We start from the raw sequence: 26,517 nt of genomic DNA on the forward strand, positions 1-26,517 counted from the left end.
TAGGTGTCATACTTTTATTTGGAATAAATGTGACAACATGTGTAAAAAACATTATGGGGTGATGAATCATTCCATGAGGCTGTGGTGGATTGTTTGAAGAGGATGATTGAAGTGTTTATTGGAAGGGCTACAAAACTACTGAGCAGGTCACATGACCTCACTCCTTTGTTACCCGGTCACACAGTCCTTCAGGGTGGCCAGCATCAGGACGGGATCATACCTTTGTTCCTCTTGCGGTCGGCCATGTTGCGACGGTTGTGGTTGGCGCCGCGACTCTTGTTGGCTTCTTTCTTGCGGCGGTCCAGGAACGTCTCCAGAGTCTGGCCTTGGCCTTTGGGGCGTCCCTGCAGGTGGTCTGGACGCATGCTGGGAAGGACAGGTGATGATGAAACATTGATGTTTACAATATTGATCATCTATGTTCCCACCATGATGATGAAACATTGATGTTTACAATATTGATCATCTATGTTCCCACCATGATGATGAAACATTGATGTTTACAATATTGATCATCTATGTTCCCACCATGATGATGAAACATTGATGTTTACAATATTGATTATCTATGTTCCCACCATGATGAAACATTGCTATCTAGTGGATGTTTACAATATTGATCATCTATGTTCCCACCATGGAGACAACAATCCAAAAACCATTCAAAATGACACTGCAATGCATGATGGGTAAAACCTTCTCTCCGTGTTTAAGGAATTTTAGCTGCCTGATATTTCAGGTGAATGACACAGGTGGTCAGAGTGCTGATGTAGTAGTCATGTGTTAACTAATAAAAGTCAGGTGTGTCTTATCATTTCCTGATAAATGATTGTTGTTACGTCAGTCAGCACTGTGGTTGTGTGTGTGTGTGTGTGTGTGTGTGTGTTTAAGTCAGCAACTCATACACCATCCATCCATCCATCTTCTTCCGCTTATCCGAGGTCGGGTCGCAGCAGCCTAAGCAGGGAAGCCCAGACTTCCCTCTCCCCAGCCACTTCGTCCAGCTCTTCCCGGGGGATACCGAGGCGTTCCCAGGCCAGCCGGGAGACATAGTCTTCCCAACGTGTCCTGGGTCTTCCCCGTGGCCTCCTACCGGTCGGACGTGCCCTAAACACTTCCCTAAGGAGGCGTTCGGGTGGCATCCTGACCAGATGCCTGAACCACCTCATCTGGCTCCTGTCGATGTGGAGGAGCAGCGGCTTTACTTTGAGCTCCCCCCGGATGACAGAGCTTCTCACCCTATCTCTAAGGGAGAGCCCCGCCACCCGGCGGAGGAAACTCATTTCGGCCGCTTGTACCCGTGATCTTGTCCTTTCGGTCATAACCCAAAGCTCATGACCATAGCAGAGGATGGGAACGTAGATCGACCGGTAAATTGAGAGTTTTGCCTTCCGGCTTAGCTCCTTCTTCACCACAACGGATCGATACAGCGTCCGCATTACTGAAGACGTCGCACCGATCCGCCTGTCGATCTCACGATCCACTCTTCCCTCACTCGTGAACAAGACTCCGAGGTACTTGAACTCCTCCACTTGGGGTAGGGTCTCCTCCGCAACTCGGAGATGGCACTCCACCCTTTTAAGGGGGAGAACCATGCACTCTGATTCTCATCCCAGTCGCTTCACACTCAGCTGCGAACCAATCCAGTGGGAGCTGAAGATCCTGGCCAGATGAAGCCACCAGGACCACATCATCTGCAAAAAGCAGAGACCTAATCCTGCAGCCACCAAACCGGATCCCCCTCAACGCCTTGACTGCGCCTAGAAATTCTGTCCATAAAAGTTATGAACAGAATCGGTGACAAAGGGCAGCCTTGGCGGAGTCCAACCGTCACTGGAAACGTGTCCGGCTTACTGCCGGCAATGCGGACCAAGCTATGACACTGATCATACAGAGAGCGGACCGTCACAATCAGACAGTCCGATACCCCATACTCTCTGAGCACTCCCCACAGGACCTCCCGAGGGACATGGTCGAATGCCTTCTCCAAGTCCACAAAGCACATGTAGACTGGTTGGGCAAACTCCCATGCACCCTCAAGGACCCTGCAGAGAGTATAGAGCTGGTCCACAGTTCCACGACCAGGACGAAAACCACACTGTTCCTCCTGAATCCGAGGTTCGACTATCCGGCGTAGCCTCCTCTCCAGTACACCTGAATAGACTTTACCAGGAAGGCTGAGGAGTGTAATCCCACGATAGTTAGAACACACCCTCCGGTTCCCCTTTTTAAAGAGAGGAACCACCATCCCGATGTCCACGCGATGCTGCAGAGTCTTGTCAACCAAAACAGCCCCACAGCATCCAGAGCCTTAAGGAACTCCGGGCGGATCTCATCCACCCCCGGGGCCTTGCCACCGAGAAGCTTTTTAACTACATCAGCAACCTCAGCCCCAGAAATAGGAGAGCCCACCACAGATTCCCCAGGCACTGCTTCCTCATAGGAAGACATGTTGGTGGGATTGAGGAGGTCTTCGAAGTATTCCCTCCACAACTTCCGCAGTCGAGGTAAGCAGAACACCATCCTCACCATACACGGTGTTGATAGTGCACTGCTTCCCCTTCCTGAGGCGGCGGAGGTGGTCCAGAATCGCTTCAAAGCCGTCCGGAAGTCGTTTTCCATGGCTTCCCCGAACTCCTTCCATGTCCGAGTTTTTGCCTCCGCGACCGCTGAAGCCGCACACCGCTTGGCCTGTCGGTACCTGTCCGCTGCCTCAGGAGTCCCATGAGCCAAAAGAACCCGATAGGACTCCTTCTTCAGCTTGACGGCATCCCTCACCGCCGGTGTCCACCAACGGGTTCTAGGATTACCGCCACGACAGGCACCAACTACCTTGCGGCCACAGCTCCAATCAGCCGCCTCGACAATAGAGATGCGGAACATGGTCCACTCGGACTCAATGTCCAGCACCTCCCTCGTGACATGTTCAAAGTTCTTCCGGAGGTGGGAATTGAAACTCTCTCTGACAGGAGACTCTGCCAGACGTTCCCAGCAAACCCTCACAAAGCCTTTGGGCCTGCCAGGTCTGTCCGGCATACACACAATATCATAACAATAAAAGACTTCAATTGTAAGTCCACGTTAACTACTTTATCTAATTACATTACACACACACACACACACACATATATACATACATACATACATACATACACATATATATATATATATATATATATATATATATATATATAGACACATACACATACATATATATATACAATCTTTATATTAGGGGTGTACAGTATCACGGTACTAATAAAGTACTGCGATACCAATTGTTTAAAATCGGTACTATACTGCCTTTGAAAAGTACTGTTAGATACATGTTATGTATTTACATGTTAGGTATCTACAAACCCCGTTTCCATGAGTTGGGAAATTGTGTTAGATGTAAATATAAACGGAAAACAATGATTTGCAAATCATTTTCAACCCATATTCAGTTGAATATGCTACAAAGACAACATATTTGATGTTCAAACTGATAATTTTTTTTTTGTGTGTGCAAATAATCATTAACTTTAGAATTTGATGCCAGCAACACGTGATTAAGAAGTTGGGAAAGGTGGCAATAAATACTGATAAAGTTGAGGAATGCTCATCAAACACTTATTTGGAACATCCCACAGGTGAACAGGCTAATTGGGAACAGGTGGGTGCCATGATTGGGTATAAAAGTAGATTCCATGACATGCTCAGTCATTCACAAACAAGGATGGGGCGAGGGTCACCATTTTGTCAACAAATGCGTGAGCAAATTGTTTAACAGTTTAAGAAAAACCTTTCTCAGCCAGCTATTGCAAGGAATTTAGGGATTTCACCATCTACGGTCCGTAATATCATCAAAGGGTTCAGAAAATCTGGAGAAATCACTGCACGTAAGCAGCTAAGCCCGTGACCTTCGATTCCTCAGGCTGTACTGCATCAACAAGCGACATCAGTGTGTAAAGGATATCACCACATGGGCTCAGGAACACTTCAGAAAACCACTGTCAGTAACTACAGTTGGTCGCTACATCTGTAAGTGCAAGTTAAAACACTCCTATGCAAGGAGAAAACCGTTTATCAACAACACCCAGAAACGCCGTCGGCTTCGCTGGGCCTGAGCTCATCTAAGATGGACTGATACAAAGTGGAAAAGTGTTCTGTGGTCTGACGAGTTCACATTTCAAATTGTTTTTGGAAACTGCGGACGTCGTGTCCTCCGGACCAAAGAGGAAAAGAACAATCCGGATTGTTATAGGCGCAAAGTTAAAAAGCCATCATCTGTGATGGTATGGTGGTGTATTAGTGCCCAAGGCATGGGTAACTTACACATCTGTGAAGACGCCATTAATGCTGAAAGGTACATACAGGTTTTGGAGCAACATATGTTGCCATCCAAGCATTGTTACCATGGACGCCCCTGCTTATTTCAGCAAGACAATGCCAAGCCGCGTGTTACATCAACGTGGCTTCATAGTAAAAGAGTGCAGGTACTAGACTGGCCTGCCTGTAGTCCAGACCTGTCTCCCATTGAAAATGTGTGGCGCATTATGAAGCCTAAAATACCACAACGGAGACCCCCGGACTGTTGAACAACTTAAGCTGTACATCAAGCAAAAATGGGAAAGAATTCCACCTGAGAAGCTTAAAAAATGTGTCTCCTCAGTTCCCAAACGTTTACTGAGTGTTGTTAAAAGGAAAGGCCATGTAACACAGTGGTGAACATGCCCTTTCCCAACTACTTTGGCACATGTTGCAGCCATGAAATTTTAAGTTAATTATTATTTGCAAAAAAAAAAAAAGTTTATGAGTTTGAACATCAAATATCTTGTCTTTGTAGTGCATTCAATTGAATATGGGTTGAAAAGGATTTGCAAATCATTGTATTCCGTTTATATTTACATCTAACACAATTTCTCAACTCATACGGAAACGGGGTTTGTACATGACATGTAGATACGTAATATACACACACACACACATGTATACATAGATTTTTATACACACATGAAGGTGTATACAAATAATGTTTACTTCCTGACTTGGTAACAATGAGAAAGGAGAAAAGTGCTAATGAGTGTAGTATCAATGATGTACTGATACTATGCTAATGCTACTATGGTTACCCTCTCCTCTGCTGCATGGCACGTCTGGCCTCAGCTTGCTCCCTCAGCAGTGCCGGGTCCTGAACAAAGTGGTCTGGGTTCTTGCTCTGGAGGACCAGAGGTGGCAGGTGAATGTGGTGCAGGTGAGTCCTGCTGTGAGCAGGTGAGATATGTGCACCTTCATGATGTCATCCTCCTCCTCCTCCTCCTCTTCATTATGAGCTCTGCTCCCTCCTTCCAAGACCCTGGGGACAGTGAAGGGCCTGCAGGGACACAGCAGCCAGGTTCAGAGGTCATCTGGCGGCCATCTTGCTCCTTCCTACCTCCTGTTGAGCAGGCTGTCTCCGTCCAGGTCGTTGGCTCCCACTTGGTTCATGTCGTACGTGTCGTCATACTCGTCATCGTAGTCTCCTGGCTGCACCTCCACCACCGTCTGGTAGGCATGGTAACGCTCTCTCTGCTCTGACACATGCTGCTTGTTGTCCACTAGCTGCCTTGCATCCTCCTCCTGCTGCTTCCTGTGGGAGTCACACCGTCACCTTGGTATGTTCTCTTAGCATTTTCCCCTTGATATGTTACATATGCTAACTCTTAGCATTGTCACCTTGGTATGTAACATATGCTAACTCTTAGCATTTTCACCGCACACCTTACGGTCGTATAACTTAGTATGTTACATATGCTAACTGTTAGCATTTTCACCGTACACCTTACAGTCCTATAACTTAGTATGTTACATATGCTAACTGTGAGCATTTTCACCGTACACCTTACAGTCCTATAACTTGGTATGTTACATAGACTGTTACCATTTTCACCGTACACCTTACAGTCCTATAACTTGGTATGTTACATATAAAGTTAAAGTACCAATGATTGTCACACACACACACTAGGTGTGGTGGAATTATCCTCTGCATTTGACCCATCACCCTTGATCACCCCCTGGGAGGTGAGGGGAGCAGTGAGCAGCAGCGGTGGCCACGCTCGAGAATCATTTTGGTGATTTAACCCCCAATTCCAACCCTTGATGCTGAGTGCCAAGCAGGGAGGTAATGGCTCCCATGTTTATAGTCTTTGGTATGACTCAACCGAGGTTTGAACTCACCACCTACCGATCTCAGGGCGGACGTGTTACATATGCTAACTGTTAGCCTTTTCACCGTACACTTCAGAGTCCTATAAGTTGGTATGTTATATATGCTAACTGTTAGCATTTTCACCGTACACCTAAGAGTCCTATAAGTTGGTATGTTACATATGCTAACTGTTGGCATTTTCACCGTACATATCAGTTGTGTAACATGGTGCGTTACATATGCTAAAGCAAAGGTCACCTCCTGCCCTTCGAGACGCGGGACATGTCCACCTGGTCCCTGCGGAAGACGTCAAAGTGGTCGTCGTCAAAGACGTTGGAGCGGGTGCTCAGGACAGCAGGTAGCGCTGGCTTGACGGGCCTGAGGACACAAAGTCTGCGTGAAGAAGGCGTGGTCGCGTGCGGCGAGGAGGCGTGGCCCACCTGGGCGTTGCTCGGTCCAGCGTGTCCAGGCCAGGACTGAGCGTGTCCTCCAGGATGTTGTTGATGACCCTCTCACAGTCGTAGTGGTACTCCTGCAGACACGCCAGCAGAAAGCCATCTCCCAAGTCCGGCAGCAGGTCTCTGATGCAGGACAGCAGAGAGTCCAGCTCCGCCTCACTCAGAGGACACCACGCTCCCTGGAGACAAAACTACAACTCAACCTCTTGGTGCGGTCATGTGACCACGGAGGGAGGAAGCACGCACGTTACTTCCTGCAGGCGGGGCATCCGCACTCCTCGGGCTCTCTCTTGGCACTTGCAGAGCTGAGGGTGAAGCCCCGCCCACTGCTCCCCGACTGACAGGCGGCGAGGAGGAGGCGGTCTTGCGCCTGCCCAGGCTGTCCCAGGCGCTCTGGACGCCCTGCAGTAGGTAGGACGTCCTGGTCTCGTCTCTGAGGGACACGTTAAGGCGTGTGTGGAAAGGTGCGCCCTGGGACACGGCAAGCGGACAAGGATACAAGACAGGAAGTGCTTGCTGCAGGAGACGGACCTGGTCTGCCATGGGAAAGAGCTGGTCGTAGTCTGTCAGGAACCTGCCAGGTGAAGACCATGACACCTAGACCACATACTTCCTGTGGACCTGACTCTTGCTCCAACACTGGTGCTAACTAGCCACAACACTGCCATGCTTTTATTTTGAAGCTGGTGTACAGGAAAATGTGCACTTGAATGCTGTTGACTTGCACTTTGTTTTTCATACAACTTGGTGGGAAGAAACCACCGACAGGTGTGTAACTAGTCTGACTACTAGAAACTACAGGAGGGAGCAACTGGCCTTCAAAATAAAGGCCCCTTCTAATTACCTGATAATGTGAGGTCACAGGAATACTTATCATATCAGATCATCGGGAATCATTCATATTGTATAATGTAGTTGTGTGGAATGTTAGGAAAGGTTTGATTAAATGAAACCTGTTTGCTTAGCTGTTGTGTAGCTGCTAGCTGCCTACAGCCTAGCATGTTTACATTTTGTAAATAGAAGAAATTGTGTGTTTGTTGGAGGACATTTAGATGTTAAATGTCTGTCATATTTGTACAACACTCAGCTTGTATCGAACATGATATCACACACTAGTAAACACTGCTTGTATCGCACATGATATCACCAACTAGTAAACACTCTGCTTGTATCGCACATGATATCACACACTAGTAAATACTCTGCTTGTATCGCACATGATATCACACACTAGTAAACACTGCTTGTATTGCACATGATATCACACACTAGTCAACACTCTGAATCGCACATGATATCACACACTAGTAAACACTCTGCTTGTATCGCACATGATATCACAAACTAGTAAACACTCTGCTTGTATCGCACATGATATCACACACAAGTGAACACTCTGCTTGTATCGCACATGATATCACACACACACACACACTAGTAAACACTGCTTATATCGCACATTATATCACACACTAGTAAACACTCTGCTTGTATCGCACATGATATCACACACTAGTAAATACTCTGCTTGTATCGCACATGATATCACACACTAGTAAACACTGCTTGCATTGCACATGATATCACACACTAGTCAACACTCTGAATCGCACATGATATCACACACGAGTAAACACTCTGCTTGTATCGCACATGGTATCACACACTAGTAAACACTGCTTGTATCACACATTATATCACAAACTAGTAAACACTCTGCTTGTATCGCACATGATATCACACACAAGTGAACACTCTGCATGTATCGCACAGGATATCACACACACTAGTAAACGGGAGGAGCTGGACGAAGTGGCTGGGGAGAGGAAAGTCTGGGCTTCCCTGCTTAGGCTGCAGCCCCCGCGACCCGACCTCGGATAAGCGGAAGAAGATGGATGTATAGTAAACACTGCTTGTATCGCACATGATATCACACATAAGTAAACACTCTGCTTGTGTCGCACATGATATCACACACTAGTGAACACTGTTTGTATTGCACATGATATCACACACAAGTAAACACTCTGCTTGTATCACACACAATTAAACACTCTGCTTGTATCGCACATGACATCACACACAAGTAAACACTCTGCTTGTATCACACATGATATCACGTAGACAACTCGTATTTAGTCAGTACAAAATGGTGGATGTAGAGTAGATGTGATATATGATTATTATTACTTGGTCAGGACAAAATGGTGGATGTAGAGTAGGTGTGATATATGATTATTATTACTCACCTTTTCTCTGACAGAAAGGAAGTGAAATGTTGAAGAAGTTCCTCTGCTAACGTTGACGAGTTTTCTGCCCTAAAAGGACACAACTAATATTAATATCATGATCAGCTACACTATCATACATGTACATTATATGCACATGTACATTATATACGCATGTACATTATATACGCATGCACATTATATACGCAAGTACATCATATACGCATGTACATTATATAGGCATGTACATTATATGCACATGTACATTATATACGCAAGTACATTATATACACAAGTACATTATATAGGCATGTACATTATATACGCATGTACATTATATGCACATGTACATTATATACGCAAGTACGTTATATACACAAGTACATTATATACCCATGTACATTATATACGCATGTACATTATATACACAAGTACATCATATACGCATGTACATTATATAAACATGTACATTATATACGCATGTACATTATATACATGTGTACATTATATACACTTATACATTATATACACAAGTACCTCATACACACATGTACATCATATACGCAAGTACATTATATGCATGTACATTATATACGCATGTACATTATATAGGCATGTACATTATATACACATGTCATTATATACACATGTACAATACATACAGATGTACATTACATAGGCATATATATTATATACACATGTACATTATATACACATGTACATTATATACACAAGTACATTATACACGCATGTACATTATATACAGATGTACATTATATAGGCATGTACATTATATACACATGTACTGTATATACGGATGTACATTATATAGGCATATACATTATATGCACAAGGACATTATATACACATGTACATTATATACACATGTACATTATATACGCATGTATATTATATACACATGTACATTATATAGGCATGTACATGATATATGCATGTACATGATATATGCATGTACATTATATGCACAAATACATTATATACACAAGTACATTATATGCACATGTACATTATATGCACATGTACATTATATACACATGTACATTATATACACGTGTGTGTGCATGTGTGTGCGTGTGCATGTGTGTGTTCACCCCTCCAAGATGGGAGTGAGACAGGTGTGATGCAGCAGCAGGTGAGACAAGTGTGGGTGCATGTGTGTGTGTGTGTTCACACCTCCAAGATGGGAGTGAGACAGGTGTGAAGCAGCAGCATGTGTGTGTGTTCACCCCTCCAAGATGGGAGTGAGACAGCTGTGAAGCAGCAGCACAGAGCCGGCCCAAGGCATAAGCGTACTAAGCGCTTGCTTAGGGCCCCGCGGCCACCAGGGGGCCCCCAAAAGCAATTACCGGTAACAAAAAATTCTTATCTTTTTATTTTTTGCATGTACGAGTCTGACTGATGATTTCTAAATGATCAAAGATATATTATTGTACAAAAACACAATTTTAGGTCACATTTTTGCACATTGCTGTTTCAGGTTTTTGTTACCAAAAATAATAAAGTGAATCAGAATCAGCTTTATTGTCCAGTTATGTTTAACACACATGGAATTTAACTTCAGTAGACTGCGCTCTCTTTGTACAAAGTAAACATTAAATATGAACAATTAACTAAAAATATAAACTAGTAATTAAAGACTAATATGTACAAGACTGATGAGACAAGATGACACTTTTACTGTAAATACAAAGCTTTATCACTTGGACTGTTCAACACCAGGCCACTCTTGTAGCTGAATGTTTTCTACATTTTAAGATTAGGAACCATATGTGGCACTCTGGACATCATTCGTTCATTCATTGGTATTATTTATGTTCTTAACTGGGCCACCCCCATATCTTTATAAATGACATGTCATTTGTAAAGACATGCCAGGCTGACAATAGGATAATGTAAACAACACTGCCAGAGCCGCAATGAGTTTATAGTAGGTGTGTGAATGATCAACAATCAATATTATTGGCAGAAATAGAGGGCCCCAAAATCAAATTTTGCTTAGGGCCCCATGGAGGCTTGGGCCGACACTGCAGCAGCATGTGTGTGTTCACCCCTCCAAGATGGGAGTGAGACAGGTGTGAATCAGCAGCAAGTGAGGCAAGTGTGTGTGCATGTGTGTGTTCACCCCTCCAAGATGGGAGTGAGACAGGTGTGATGCAGCAGCAGGTAAGACAAGTGTGTGTGTGTTCACCCCTCCAAGATGGGAGTGAGACAGGTGTGATGCAGCAGCAGGTGAGACATCTCCAGCATCTTCCTACATGAGTGAGACAGTCTTCTCCACACTTCCTCCTGAAGACTGAAAGGACACTTCATTATTATATTCATCTTAATACATTCACTATTTCATTCATCCATATATTCATTCATTGATATATTCATTCATACATTACTTCATTTATTATTTAATTCATACATTACTTTATTCATTCATTCATCATACATTATTTAATTCATCTTAATACATTTCATACATTCACATTTCATTCATACATGACTTAATTCATTCATACATTTCCTTCATCTTAATAAATTAATTCATATATTACTTAAGTCATTCATTATTTCATTCATACATTACTTAATTAATTCATTGATGTATTCATTCATTCATATTTCATTCATACAAACCCCGTTTCCATATGAGTTGGGAAATTGTGCTAGATGTAATTATGCACTACAAAGACAAGATATTTGATGTTCAAACTCACAAACTTTATTTTTATTTTTTGCAAATAATAATTAACTTAGAATTTCATGGCTGCAACACGTGCTAAAGTAGTTGGGAAAGGGCATGTTCACCACAGTGTTACATCACCTTTTCTTTTAACAACACTCAATAAACGATTGGGAACTCAGGAAACTAATTGTTGAAGCTTTGAAAGTGGAATTCTTTCCCATTCTTGTTTTATGTAGAGCTTCAGTCGTTCAACAGTCCGGGGTCCCCGCTGTCGTATTTTACACTTCATAATGCGCCACACATTTTCGATGGGAGACAGGTCTGGACTGCAGGCAGTGCTGAATATGGCCTGGCATTGTCTTGCTGAAATAAGCAGGGGCGTCCATGAAAAAGACGGCGCTTAGATGGCAGCATATGTTGTTCCAAAACCTGTATGTACCTTTCAGCATTAATGGTGCCTTCACAGATGTGTACCGGTAAGTTACCCATGCCTTGGGCACTAATGCACCCCCATACCATCACAGATGCCGGCTTTTGAACTTTGCGTCGATAACAGTCTGGATGGTTTGCTTCCCCTGTCGAATATTTCCAAAAACAATTTGAATTGTGGACTTGTCAGACCACAGAACACTTTTCCACTTTGCATGAGTCCATCTTAGATGATCTCGGGCCCAGAGAAGGCGGCGGCGTTACTGGATGTTGTTGATAAATGGCTTTCGCTTTGCATAATAGAGCTTCAACTTGCACTTACAGATGTAGCGACAAACTGTATTTAGTGACAGTGGTTTTCTGAAGTGTTCCTGAGCCCATGTGGTGATATCCTTTAGAGATTGATGTCGGTTTTTGATACAGTGCCGTCTGAGGGATCGAAGGTCAAGGTCATTCAATGTTGGTTTCCGGCCATGCCGCTTACGTGGAGTGATTTCTCCAGATTCTCTGAACCTTTTGATGATATTATGGACCGTAAATGTTGAAATCCCTAAATTTCTTGCAATTGCACTTTGAGAAATGTTGTTCTTAAACTGTTTTGACTATTTGCTCACGCAGTTGTGGACAAAGGGGTGTACCTCGCCCCATCCTTTCTTGTGAAAGACTGAGCATTTTTTGGGAAGCTGTTTTTATACCCAATCATGGCACCCACCTGTTCCCAATTAGCCTGCACACCTGTGGGATGTTCCAAATAAGTGTTTGATGAGCATTCCTCAACTTTATCAGTACTTATTGCTTATTGTTGCTGGCATCAAATTCTAAAGTTAATGATTATTTGCAAAAAAAAAAAAGTTTATCAGTTTGAACATCAAATATGTTGTCTTTGTAGCATATTCAACTGAATATGGGTTGAAAATGATTTGCAAATCATTGTATTCCGTTTATATTTACATCTAACAATTTCCCAACTCATATGGAAACGGGGTTTGTACATTACTTAATTCAAACATTCACTGATATATTCATTAATACATTTATTTAATCTTAATACATTCATTCATTACTTCATTCATACGTTCATTGATATAATCATACATTATTTAATTAATCTTAATACATTCATATTTTTTCAAACATTACCCGGTACTTCATTCATTCATTGATATACTCATTCATACATTATTTCATTCATCTTAATACATTCATTCATTACTTCATTCATTCATTCATTCATTGATTTAATTACAACAAACGTTAACATACAATCAATTCATTCATTATTTTGATCTTTCATTGATTTATTAATACAGTCTAACGTTAAGTCATACATACATTAATTCATTCTTTCATTATTTCGATCACTCATTGATTTATTAATACAGTCAATTGTTAAGTCACTCATACATTAATTAATTCATACATGAAATCATTCATTCCTACATTAAACAATCATGTAATCCATTCATAGATGAAATTAGTGATTCCATCTATGAATCATTCTCGGTCACCTTTCATCCTGAAAGTTCCTGTTCCTCAGGGCCTTTTCCAGGTCGGACACGACGGTCTCGTAAAATACTGTCAGTCTGTGGCAGGAAGAAGAATGGGGGATTATCTGGGGGCGGAGCTTCAGGTAAGGCCCACCCATGGACATACCTGCAGAGGAAGCCGTGAGAGTGGAAGGTGGAGCAGGCGGCAGGGAAGATGGTGAAGAAGGCGTGTAAAGTGCTGGTGGAGTCACAGAGGTAGAGGACTATGTCCACAAAGTCCTGAAGACACAAGACAACAAGAAGATGGAATAAAGTCAGTGGAGTCACAGAGGTAGAGGACTATGTCCACAAAGTCCTGAAGACACAAGACAAGTATTGTGTTGTACTGAGCTCAGCATGTTTAAAACAAACACCGGACAGGTGACATCAGTCTGACCAGGTGACATCATTCTGGCCAGGTGACATCATTCTGACCTGCTGAGTCATGCTGATGGCAGTGGGCTGTTTGTGTGCGTTGAGCTTCATGGGCTGTGTGGCAGTGTCACATGGCAGGCCACACCTGTCCATGATGGTGTCAAACACCTGATGGAGAAGAAGAAGATGTCTCGTGTTGTTCTTTAGCGCCAACATGACAGGTGTGGTCTCACCTGTAAGACAGTGGGTACAGTCTGCTCCAAGTCTGTGTAGTAGGACGGCTGCTGCGTGAAGATGTTGTCTACACAAGAACATCAATATTGAATATATGATGATGGTGTTGTGGTCATGTGACACACACCTACATCTATATAATATGATGGTGTTGTGGTCATGTGACACACACACCTACATCTATATAATATGATGGTGTTGTGGTCATGTGACACACACACCTACATCTATATAATATGATGGTGTTGTGGTCATGTGACACACACCTACAGCTATATAATTTAATGGTGGTGTGGTCATGTGACACACACCTACATCTACATAACATGATGGTGTTGTGGTCATGTGACACACACACACACCTACATCTATATAATATTATGGTGTTGTGGTCATGTGACACATACACATACATCTATATAATATGATGGTGTTGTGGTCATGTGACACACCTACATCTACAGTCGAGGTCATACGTTTACATAACCTGGGAGAATGTATGATTTCTTGGCCATTCTTCAGAGAATATGAATGATAACACAAAAACCTTTCTTCCACTCATGCTTTATGGTTGTGTGAAGCTATTTATTGGCAAACAACTGTGTTTACGCTTTTTAAATCAAAATGACAAAAGAAAGTACCCTAATTACCCTGATCAAAAGTTTACATACACCAGTGACTTTGATCTGATAACATGCACAAAAGTTGAAACAAACAGGTTTGAATGGCTAATCAATGTTCCAATCCTCACCTGGGACATGTTTGTTTGTAATTAATGTGTGTGTATAAAAGGTCAGTGAGTTTCTGGGCTTCTGACAGACCATTGCATCTTACATCCAGTGCTGCACAGATGTTTCTGGATTCTGAGTCATGGGGAAGGCAAAAGAATTGTCAAAGGATCTGCGAGAAAAGGTAATTGAACTGCATAAAACAGGAAAGGGGTATAAAAAGATATCCAAGGAATTGAGAATGCCAATCAGCAGTGTTCAAACGCTTAAGAAGTGGAAAATTAGGGATTCAGGTAGACCAGGGGTCGGCAACCTTTACCAGTCAAAGAGCCATTTTGACCAGTTTCACAAATTAAAGATAACAATGGGAGCCACAAATTTTTTTTGAAATTTAAAATGAAATAACACTGCATAAGAAGTTTTTATTTTTGCTTTGTGCTATGTATAAACTAGGGGTCTCAGTCACGCTGCCCATACATTAATACGGAATTTGAATGCTGGTGTGGCACGCGGGTTTTATATGAATGGCACTTGTCTGCGTCATGCGTGCCGTGATGGTACAGCATATAGCACCCACTACAACCAGCGTGCCTGATCAGCCACACGTTGTATGGGGCTTCCGCTTGCTCACGTAGGTGACAGCAAGGCATACTTGGTCAACAACCACACAGGTTACACTGACGGTGGCGGTATAAAAAAAAAAACTTTAACACTCTTACTAATAATGCGCCACACTGTGAACCCACACCAAACAAGAATGACAAACACATTTCGGGAGAACATCTGCACCGTAACACAACATAAACACAACAGGACAAATACCCAGAATCCCATGCAGCCCTAACTCTTCCGGGCTACATTATACACCCCCGCTACCAAACCCCGCCCACCTCAACCGACGCACAAAGGGGGGGGGGGGGGGTTGATGTGTGAGGGAGCAGGGTTGGGGTGGGGGCGGGGTTTGGTGGTAGCAGGGGTGTATAATGTAGCCCGGAAGAGTCAGGGCTGCATGGGATTCTGGGTATTTGTTCTGTTGTGTTTATGTTGTGTTAAGGTGCAGATGTTCTCCCGAAATGTGTTTGTCATTCTTGTTTGGTTTTGGTTCAAAGTGTGGCGCATTATTAGTAAGAGTGTTAAAGTTGTTTTATATGGTCACCGTCAGTGTAACCTGTGTGGCTGTTGACCAAGTATGCCTTGCTGTCACGTACGTGTGCAAGCAGAAGATGCATACTGCATAGCTAGGGGTTGGGCTGGCACGCTGTTAAAACAGATTGTAGAGGGCGCCAAATGCTGTACCATCATGGCACGCCCTTATTATAACTGTAAGGTTGAAAATCGGAGAATATTAATCCCGGGAGTTTTCTGCGATAGGTACTGAAATCCGGAAGTCTCACGGGAAAATCGGGGGGGTCGGCAAGTAAGCTGCTGAGCCGCATCAGAGTGATCAAAGAGCCGCATGTGGCTCCGGAGCCGCGGGTTGCTGACCCCTGAGGTAGACCAGCAAAGATTTCAGCCACAACTGCCAGGAAAATTGTTCGAGATGCAAAGAAAAATCCACAAATAACTTCAGCTGAAATACAGGACTCTCTGAAAAATTGTGGTGTGGCTGTTTCAAGATGCACAATAAGGAGGCACTTGAAGAAAAATGGGCTACATGGTGAAGTCGCCAGAAGAAAGCCATTTCCGGGCAAATGTCACAAAGTATCCCGCTTACATTACGCCAAACAGCACAGAGACAAGCTTCAAAACTTCTGGAACAAAGTAATTTGGAGTGATGAGACCAAAATTGAACTTTTTGGGCACTTTTGATCAGGGTCATTTGGGTACTTTATTTTGTCATTTTGATTTAAGAGTAAACACAGTTGTTTGCCAATAAATAGCTTCACACAACCATTAAGCATGAGTGGAAGAAATGTGTTTGTGTTATCATTCATATTCTCTGAAGAATAGCCAAGAAATCATAAATTCTCCCAGGGTATGTAAACTTATGAGCACAACTGTATATGATATGATGGTGTTGTGGTCATGTGACACACCTACATCTATATAATATGATGGTGTTGTGGTCATGTGACACACCTACATCTATATAATATGATGGTGTTGTGGTCATGTGACACACACACCTACATCTATATAATATGATGGTGTTGTGGTCATGTGACACACACACCTACATCTATATAATATGATGGTGTTGTGGTCATGTGACACACACACCTACATCTATATAGTATGATGGTGTTGTGGTCATGTGACACACCTATCATCTTGTGCAGCAGCTGACTGTTGCCCCGCCCAAAGAGCACACACAGGTCCATCATTTTAGGAACATCAAACAGGAAGTTCTCGTAGAGGATTTCTCCAAACACAGAAGGTGTGATGAAGTTCTCCTGCAGGAAGACAAGCACAACAGTCTCTTCTCATGAAACATTATCTTTTACATTTCAACCAAAGTAGTTATAACAAGTCACTACACATGAAACATTATCTTTTACATTTCAACCATACTAGTTATAACAAGTCACTGCACATGAAACATTATATTTTACATGTCAACTATACTTCCGTAATTTCCAGACTATAAGCCGCTACTTTTTTCCCTCGTTCTGGTCTCTGCGGCTTACACGACGGTGCGGCTTCCGGTCAGCAGGTGCGCGCACTACCGAGGATGCGCGAGATCGAGGCAGACATCCGGCGCCAGGTAAGAGAGAGAGCAAAACAAAGAGTAGGAGAGCGTCAGCGACAGTTTGCGCGAAGGAAGTGTTAATGCAAACACCCTCAATATGGAAACCAAACGGAGAAGTGCATATGATGCTGCTTTTAAGTTAAAGGCAATCGATCTGGCTGTCAAAGAAGGAAATAGAGCTGCTGCACGTACCCTTGACATCAATGAATCAATGGTGAGACGTTGGAGACGGCAGCATGAAGAACTGATTCAATGCAAAAAGACAAAAAAATCCTTCAGAGGTAATAAAAGCAGATGGCCGGAACTTGAAAACTTTCTTGAGGACTCGGTGAACACACAGAGAGCAGACGGCCGGGGTGTTTCCACCGTGCAGATCCGACTGAAAGCCCAAACAACCGCCAAAGAAATGAGTATTGAAGATTTTAGAGGTGGACCATCATGGTGTCTCAGATTTATGAGACGAAAAGGACTGCCCATTAGGGCACGGACGACTCTGAGTCAGCAACTCCCTCCCGACCACAAGGAGAAAATAACAAACTTCCGCGAATTCAGATAGACGAATATTCCATCGGACCGGACGAGATAATAAACATGGATGAAGTGCCTCTGTCCTTTGACTTGCCTCTCACAAGGACTGTTAACAAAAAAGGTGAATCGTCCATCACACTGAGAACAACTGGCCATGAGAGAACACATTTCATTTGTGTTCTGGGCTGCACAGCATCCGGACTAAAGCTTCCACCGATGGTGATTTTTAAACGGATTACTATGCCAAATGAAAAATTCCCGAAAGACATCTCCGTAAAAGTCAACCAGAAAGGGTGGATGATGGAAAGCGTTATGAAGGAATGGCTGAATGAGTGCTATGGCAAGTGACCTGGGGGATTTTTTCGCAAAAACAAAGCACTGCTCGTTTTGGACAGCATGAGGGCCCATATAACAGATTCTGTGAAAGCAGCCATCAAGAGCACAAACTCTATTCCAGCTGTGATTCCTGGGGGCACAACGAAGTATTTGCAGCCACTGGACATCAGTGTGAATCGTGCTTTTAAAGTGGCACTACGAGTTCAGTGGGAGGCATGGATGACTAACGGTGAGAAATCATTCACCAAAACTGGTCGCATGCGAAAAGCAACTTTTGCTCAAGTCTGCCAGTGGATCCTGACGGCATGGAAAAGTGTGAAAACATCCACGATCATCAACGGCTTTCGAAAAGCTGGACTTCTGCGTCGTGATGATGAAGAGGACGGCGTAACGGCTGACGAAGCCGGAGCCGTTGATTCCACTGACGAAGAGGAAGGTTTTGAGAGCGAGAACAAAGGAGAGAGAGTGGCTGACGACGACATTTTGGACCTGTTCTTCTCCGACACCGACGAAGAGGATTTCGGTGGTTTTAGTACGCAGGAGGAAGACGATGACACAATGATTAAAGACTGACTGGCCGCGGGACTGCACTTTTACTGCCGTGTTACAGGCGAGTACTTTGTATTACTTTGCACCGTTGTATTATTTGTACTCTGCACGAATGCTGTTCGCCATGTCAAAGATGTGAAAGTTTGATTGAATGATTGAAAGATTTATTGTTAATAAATGGGACGCTTTGCGTTCCCAAACAGTCATCTCTGTCCCGACAATCCCCTCCGTGGTAGCAGGAACCCCTATATACTACGGTAATTACACATCAAAACACCTGCGGCTTATAGTCGGGTGCAGTTTATATATGGAGCAATCTGTATTTTCCACTAAATTTAGCTGGTGCGGCTTATAGTCAGGTGCGGCTTATAGTCCGGAAATTACGGTAGTTATAACAAGTCACTACACATGAAACATTATCTTTTACATGTCAACCATACTAGTTATAACAAGTCACTATACATCAAACATTATATTTTACATTTCAACCATACTAGTTTTAACAAGTCACTACACATGAAACATTATCTTTTACATGTCAACCTTATTAGTTATAACAAGTCACTACACATGAAACATTATAGTTGACATTTCAACCATACTAGTTATAACAAGTCACTACACATGAAACATTTGTCATTACATTTCAACTATACTAGTAACAAGTCACTGCACATGACACATGATCTTTTCCATGTCAACCATACTAGTTATAACAAGTCACTGCACATGAAACATTATCTTTTACATTTCAACCATACTAGTTATAACAAGTCACTGCACATGACACATTATCTTTTCCATGTCAACCATACTAGTTATAACAAGTCACTGCACATGAAACATTATCGTTTACATTTCAACCATACTAGTTATAACAAGTCACTGCACATGAAACATTATCTTTTACATGTCAACCATTAGGGCTGCGAATCTTTGGGTGTCCCACGATTCGATTCAATATCGATTCTTGGGGTCAAGATTCGATTCAAAATAGATTTTTTTCCAATTCAACACGATTCTCGATTCAAAAACTATTTTTCCCCCGATTCAAAACGATTCTCTATTCATTCAATACATAGGATTTCAGCAGGATCTACCCCAGTCTGCTGACATGCAAGCAGAGTAGTAGATTTTTGTAAAAAGCTTTTATAATTGTAAAGGACAATGTTTTATCAACTGATTGCAATAATGTAAATTTGTTTTAACTATTAAATGAACCAAAAATATGACTTATTTTATCTTTGTGAAAATATTGGACACAATGAGTTGTCAAGTTCATGAGATGCGATACAAGTGTAAGCCACTGTGACACTATTGTTCTTTTTATTTTTATTTTATAAATGTCTAATGATAATGTCAATGAGGGATTTGGGATAGTGACTGGATGTTGACCTTTGACTGTTTGAGAGTCAGATAGTGATTGGATGTTGACCTTTGACTCTTTATGAGAGTCAGATAGTGGCTGAATGTTGACCTTTGACTCTTTATGAGTCAGATAGTGGCTGGATGTTCACCTTTGACTCTTTATGAGAGTCAGATAGTGGCTGGATGTTGACCTTTGACTCTTTATGAGAGTCAGATAGTGATTGGATGTTGACCTTTGACTCTTTATGAGAGTCAGATAGTGGTTGGATGTTGATCTTTGACTCTATATGAGAGTCAGATTGTAACTGTTGTAGGGATGTCCCGATCCAGGTTTTTGCACTTCCGATCCGATACCAATATTGTTTTTGCACTTCCGATCCGATACCGATACTGACCGATACTGGCCTATCCGAGCATGTATTAAAGTTTAAAGTTATTTAGCCTACTTAGTTGTCAGAATCATGTTGAAAAGGGTTTTAGTACTCTTGATAACAACTAGCCAGCTGAATTAGGGAAGTTTGAATAATACACAATGGTTGATAACAAGAAACTGACCTGTTTATTCAAGGATAAACACAACATAGACAAAATTATACATGACAAACAGAAATGGCATCATTGAAATAGGGCTGGGCGTTATGGCCTTTTTTTAATATTGCGATATTTTAAGGCCATATTGCGATACACGATATACATCTCGATATTTTGCCTTAGCCTTGAATGAACACTTGATGCATATAATCACAGCAGTATGATGATTCTATGTGTCTACATTAAAACATCCTTCTTCATACTGCATTATTATATGCTACTTTTAAACTTTCATGCAGAGAAGGAAATCACAACTAAAAAAATCACTATTTCTTTCATACGATGTTGATGTGGAAATGTTTGCCTCGGCATTTTGATGGTGTGGGCGTGTGGCACCGAATGGAGATAAGCGTCTTGACAGACGCTACAATATTTGAACAATGATGACGAAAACTGTTTTCTCTGTCGTGGCCGTGTGTCGAAAATTGTTATGCGCTTATTTTTGTATTTGATTTTGTGTGTGGCATAGATTTGCCGTGCGCAGAGGATGCTTGAGCAGTGCGCAATTGCACAGGCGCGCACCTTAGAGGGAACGTTTCTCGCACCGCTGCGCTAGCATCACAGCTAACGTTAGCCATGCTGCTACCTCTCTGATTTGGGAGGGCGTATACGTATGTGACGTATGACGTCACAGTATGTGACGTGTGTAAGAAGGTGTGCTTGCTGTCTGTGAGAGGGAGACACAGAAAGGAGTGAGAAGAGCCTGTCGTGTAATGCCAGCAGCTAAAAGCAACTGCGTGAGAATCCACAGACCTGTGGATGTGTTGAAGGTGTGCTGGAAAATGCGGAACGGAAATCAGGGAGCAGCAGAAAAGTGGAATGTAATATTTAAATCGGTGCGTTGGAAAACACGGACAGGAGTTTTTTTTTTAAACTGGATCTGGATCGGCATTTTCCCATGCCTTGCCGATACGCATTTTTTGGCAAATATCGGCGGCCGATCAGATTCAAATATCGGATCGGGACATCCCTAAACTGTTGCTACTAATAATTACCGTATTTTTCGGACTATAAGTCGCAGTTTTTCTCATAGTTTAGCTGGGCTCCAGTGCGACTTATATGTGTTTTTTTCCTTCTTTATTATGCATTTTCGGCAGGTGCGACTTATACTCCGGTGCGACTTATACTCCGAAAAATACGGTATTATAATTTGTCTTTTTTCTCTAAAAACAGAATAATAAGTTAAGTTTATAAAAGGGAATTCAAATCAAAATGCATAAAAGTTCATAAGAAGGCTATATTTAAGTTACTATGGTTAAAAATGTAATTTCGTGCCTTTTTGTTAAGTTTGTGGGCATACTTTTATTTTGAAGTGTCTCGTTTGGTCTGTCGTCTGATGTAAGGAAGCTACTTCCGGGTATGAGTAAACATTTTTGATGCAATGTGAAGGCAGAAAGAGAGAGACTGACTGTCACAAAGACTAAAAAGTGTCACAAGGACTCTTAAGCGTTTGGGCTATAAGAGCCTGAAGATCACAATTTCCTCCTAAAAGAAGCATGCAGGCCAACAAGTTTTCACGGTGAATTTGAAGGGAAAGGAAGCCTTCAAATAAATCAGTTCAAGAAAGCCATTGTGTCTGTGCTGTTTGGAGGGAGTTACAGATAGTGATTGGATGTTGACCTTTGACTCTTTATGAGAGTCAGATAGTGGCTGGATGTTGACCTTTGACTCATTATGAGAGTCAGATAGTGATTGGATGTTCACCTTTGACTCTTTATGAGAGTCAGATAGTGATTGGATGTTCACCTTTGACTCTTTATGAGAGTCAGATAGTGATTGGATGTTCACCTTTGACTCTTTATGAGTGGCCATCCTGAGGAAGGTCAAGAAGACGGCCCTGTGAAGCGAGCGTTGCATTTCAGTGGCGGCGGGGGACGAGGGCGGGGCTGCCAGGTCAAGGCCGCGAGGAGCCTGAAGAAGGTAGGAGTCCAGACATTTGTGCAGAGACTGGTCAAACACCACCTGGTGGAGGACAAATATCAACAATGGTCACGTTGAGAAATCTTTCATCAAAATGTGCAAAGATTCATCACTAATCTGTAAGTGTATGAATATTGTATGAATAATTGCTACACATAACGACAAAGTCACAACTTGCTACGTCTTCTTATTCTCTGGTAGATCAGCTGTGTTAAGAAGCAGCGGAATGATATACACTACAGCGTTCAGGGGGCTAAAAAAAATTTTTTTTTAGAATGAATCGCGATTCTTATTTCCATTGGTCATGGCTTAAAAAATGTAAATATATATTTTTTGGACCATGACTAGGGAAGGTGGTTTGCATTAGATGAAAAGCACTGTATTTTTCGGAGTATAAGTCGCACCGGAGTATAAGTCGCACCTGCCGAAAATGCATAATAAAGAAAGAAAAAACATATAAATCGCACTGGAGCTATGAAAAAAACTGCGACTTATAGTCGGAAAAATACGGTAAATGCTGATCTGGGTTACATTCATAGCCTGAATTGCAACTCACTCATTATGCAAACATGTATGAAAAAAATGGGGATAAACTATATTGGTTTTGTTTTAATATAGGAGGACAAACCTTCCTAAAGGTTTACAAGTCCCACTTTTTCATGTTTGTGTTTATGCTTCACTCATGAGAGTATTTTGTCCTGCTCATTTTGGCTGTCCTTGAACTCACCGTAGTTGTGTGGACTGTGACGCAACATGTAAAACTTTCTCCGTCTTTTATGCCACTCCTACTTTGTCTCATTTTGTCCAACAAACATTTTATACTGTGTGTGTGAATGCACAAAGGTGAGCTTTGTTGATGTTATTGACTTGTGTGGAGTGCTAATCAGGCATATTTGGTCACTGCATGACTGCAAGCTGATCCATGCTAACAAGCTATTTAGGCTAGCATCATTATGCCTGGTTTGTAGGCATATTTTGAATTTCCTGGACTTATGTCCTCTGTGTATATTTGCATGGAATATTGGCTGCATTTCTAATGGTTGTTTGTGTGTCATGTTGTTCCAGACCACAGCAACTGTTAGCCAATAAGGCTCTTTCAACATTTTGGCTTGCCCACCCCTAAGTTAACCTACAGCAAAGTCAATATTTCTCAATTCTTCACTCTTTCATGGCTTCACACAGGGAAGAGATCAGCCAGAAGTATGTCACGTGTGCTTGCATGTTCAAACTAAATACATTTGGACATCCCGGTTAGCACAGGCTAATGCTACAGCGTGACTAGCTTTGACTCCAGCAGCCCGCTCACCACGCTGCACCAGAGAGCTACCGAGTTAGCGGTTTTATACAGAAAGCATAATCATTATTCTAATCAAGCAGGGAGCAAGGCTTTAGTTCTTGCTAGCTTAGCATATGTTGAGTCAGACTGGATTCTGTCAACAACTCTGCTGTGTGAACACCAACATTCCACTCTGGAGTGCTTCTACTAAGCAGCACATGAAGGTGGCTCACCTGACACCAAAACCTGTCGTGTGGCAGAGCCAGCAGCCAGTCCAGGTCCTCCACCAGGAATTTGGCACGCTCCAAGAACTCCTCCACCTCAGCAGGGGAGCTGCCGTCTAAAAGCGGCTTGTAAGGCACGAAGAGGCGCTCCTGCTTCCTGTCGGGGTGCTAACACAACATGGCGATCATGGAAGAACTTGGAGATCATGGCAGGACATAGAAGAACATGGAAGAACATGGAGAACATGGAGAACATGGAAGAACATGGAGGACATGGCAGGACATGGAGATCATGGAAGAACATGGAGATCATGGCAGGACATGGAGATCATGGAAGAACATGGAGATCATGGCAGGACATGGAGGACATGGAAGAACATGGAAGGACATGGAAGACGTGGAAGAACATGGAAGAACAAGGAAGAACATAGAAGAACATGGAGGATATGGAAGGACATGGAAGAAGATGGAGTAAGAGTGTTGACTCACCAGAGCAGCCAGTAAACGGTGTTTTCCCTCAACATGAGTTTGTGTCACCTGCTGCTCATCTAGTGGTACTTTGGTGCAGGCCATGGCTCCTCCCCCTTTAATGTCTCTGACCAATCACAACACTCTCTTTGTTAGTGCAGGAAATGACATTTAGATTAACTACACACACATATGAATAATTTATATTAACTACACACGCATATGAATCATTTATATTAACTACACACAAATATGAATCATTTATATTAACTACACATATGAATCATTTATATTAACTGCACACACATGAATCATTTATATTGACTACACACACATATGAATCATTTATATTAACTACACACATTAATCATTTATATTAACTACACACACATATGAATCATTTATATTAACTACACACACATATGAATCATTTATATTAATTACACACACATGAATCATTTATATTAACTACACACACATATGAATCATTTATATTAACTACACACACATGAATCATTTATGTTAACTACACACTTGACATGTGAACAGAAATATGAATTATTTATATTAATAAAAAATAAACTAAACCTTGTTTGACAAACATTTAGATGAAGCAAGTCGCTTTAAAAAGTGACAACTATGGTTTACTGCTACTCGTTAGTGATTGTTAGAATGCATCATGTTAGTGCAGTGCTGCTAGTTTAGTCTAAAACTAGTTCAAATCATTGATATTATTCTGTTCAATCGTTGATATTATTCTGTTCAATCGTTGATATTATTCTGTTCAATCATTGATATTATTCTGTTCATTCGTTGATATTATTCTGTTCAATCGTTGATATTATTCTGTTCAATCATTGATATTATTCTGTGCAATCGTTGATATTATTCTGTTCAATCATTGATATTATTCTGTGCAATCGTTGATATTATTCTGTTCAATCATTGATATCATTCTGTTCAATCGTTGATATTATTCTTTTCAATCTTTGATATTATTCTGTTCAATCATGTCAAAACAGAATGTTTTATAGAAAAACTTGTTAGTTTTATAGGAGTACTTTTTAGTTTTATCGGAATACTTGTTAGTTTTATCGGAATACTTGTTAGTTTTATAGAAATACTTGTTACTTTTAAAGGAATACTTGTTACTTTTATAGGAATACTTGTTACTTTTATAGGCATACTTGTTACTTTTATAAGAATAGGAATACTTGTTACTTTTTAAACCCACGTTAGTTTTAAAACTAGCTAACTATGTGAGGGCCTGTCACATGTTTGAAGTGAGTTCAGCTTATTTATGGATTTAAACCTAATTAAAAGTGAGTAAATGTGAATAAGTAGATATTTGTGAGGAGGAAGCTAACGCTAAGCTAACAGGGCAGTTAGCTTGACGCGGCTAAGCTAACTAAACTAAACAGTGAAGTGTGTCTTTTAGACGATGAAAGTCACCTTGTACGATCAGCCTGCTCCGTCCTCAAGTCCATCCATCCATCCATTTCCTACCGCTTGTCCCAACCCCGTCCTCAAGTCTTCATTTGAAAGATGTCATTCAGTCCTTCTCAGGCGGTGGCAAGTACGCATGCGCATTAAAAACAACACTGACGACCACCAGTAGCGCAACAAAGCTACTCTTCTTTTTTTTACCGCCTCCTAGTGGGCGCCAGGGGGAGTGCAGCCACCTCAACTATGATTATACATATATACAATCATCTCACTAACA

At 42.0% G+C, this 26,517-nt stretch overlaps 1 protein-coding gene across 3 annotated transcripts; it reads right to left on the reverse strand.

Annotated features, from left to right (window-relative positions):
* ascc2 (activating signal cointegrator 1 complex subunit 2) lies at positions 1-26,413 on the reverse strand. 3 transcript variants are annotated; one of them, XM_061981741.2, is made up of 19 exons: positions 26,247-26,413; positions 24,816-24,921; positions 24,336-24,494; positions 22,695-22,868; positions 17,109-17,238; positions 14,117-14,184; positions 13,944-14,051; positions 13,636-13,748; positions 13,491-13,565; positions 11,068-11,172; positions 8,880-8,948; positions 7,130-7,204; positions 6,877-7,063; positions 6,613-6,809; positions 6,431-6,550; positions 5,417-5,611; positions 5,272-5,356; positions 5,115-5,200; positions 1-366 (listed from the first exon to the last, which is right to left on the reverse strand). In XM_061981741.2, the coding sequence occupies exons 1-19, from the start codon at positions 26,291-26,293 to the stop codon at positions 204-206; spliced, it is 2,262 nt and encodes a 753-aa protein (XP_061837725.2). In that variant the 5' UTR covers positions 26,294-26,413; the 3' UTR covers positions 1-203. The 3 variants fall into 3 exon arrangements, with proteins under 3 accessions (XP_061837725.2, XP_061837726.2, XP_061837727.2); XM_061981742.2 differs by lacking the exon at positions 14,117-14,184 and having other exon boundaries at positions 13,944-14,116; XM_061981743.2 differs by lacking the exons at positions 22,695-22,868; positions 24,336-24,494; positions 24,816-24,921; positions 26,247-26,413 and adding an exon at positions 20,383-20,393.
* Between the last annotated feature and the right edge of the window lie 104 nt (positions 26,414-26,517).

The sequence above is a fragment of the Nerophis lumbriciformis genome, linkage group LG24 (genome assembly GCF_033978685.3).
Source record: "Nerophis lumbriciformis linkage group LG24, RoL_Nlum_v2.1, whole genome shotgun sequence".
Taxonomy (NCBI): domain Eukaryota; kingdom Metazoa; phylum Chordata; class Actinopteri; order Syngnathiformes; family Syngnathidae; genus Nerophis; species Nerophis lumbriciformis.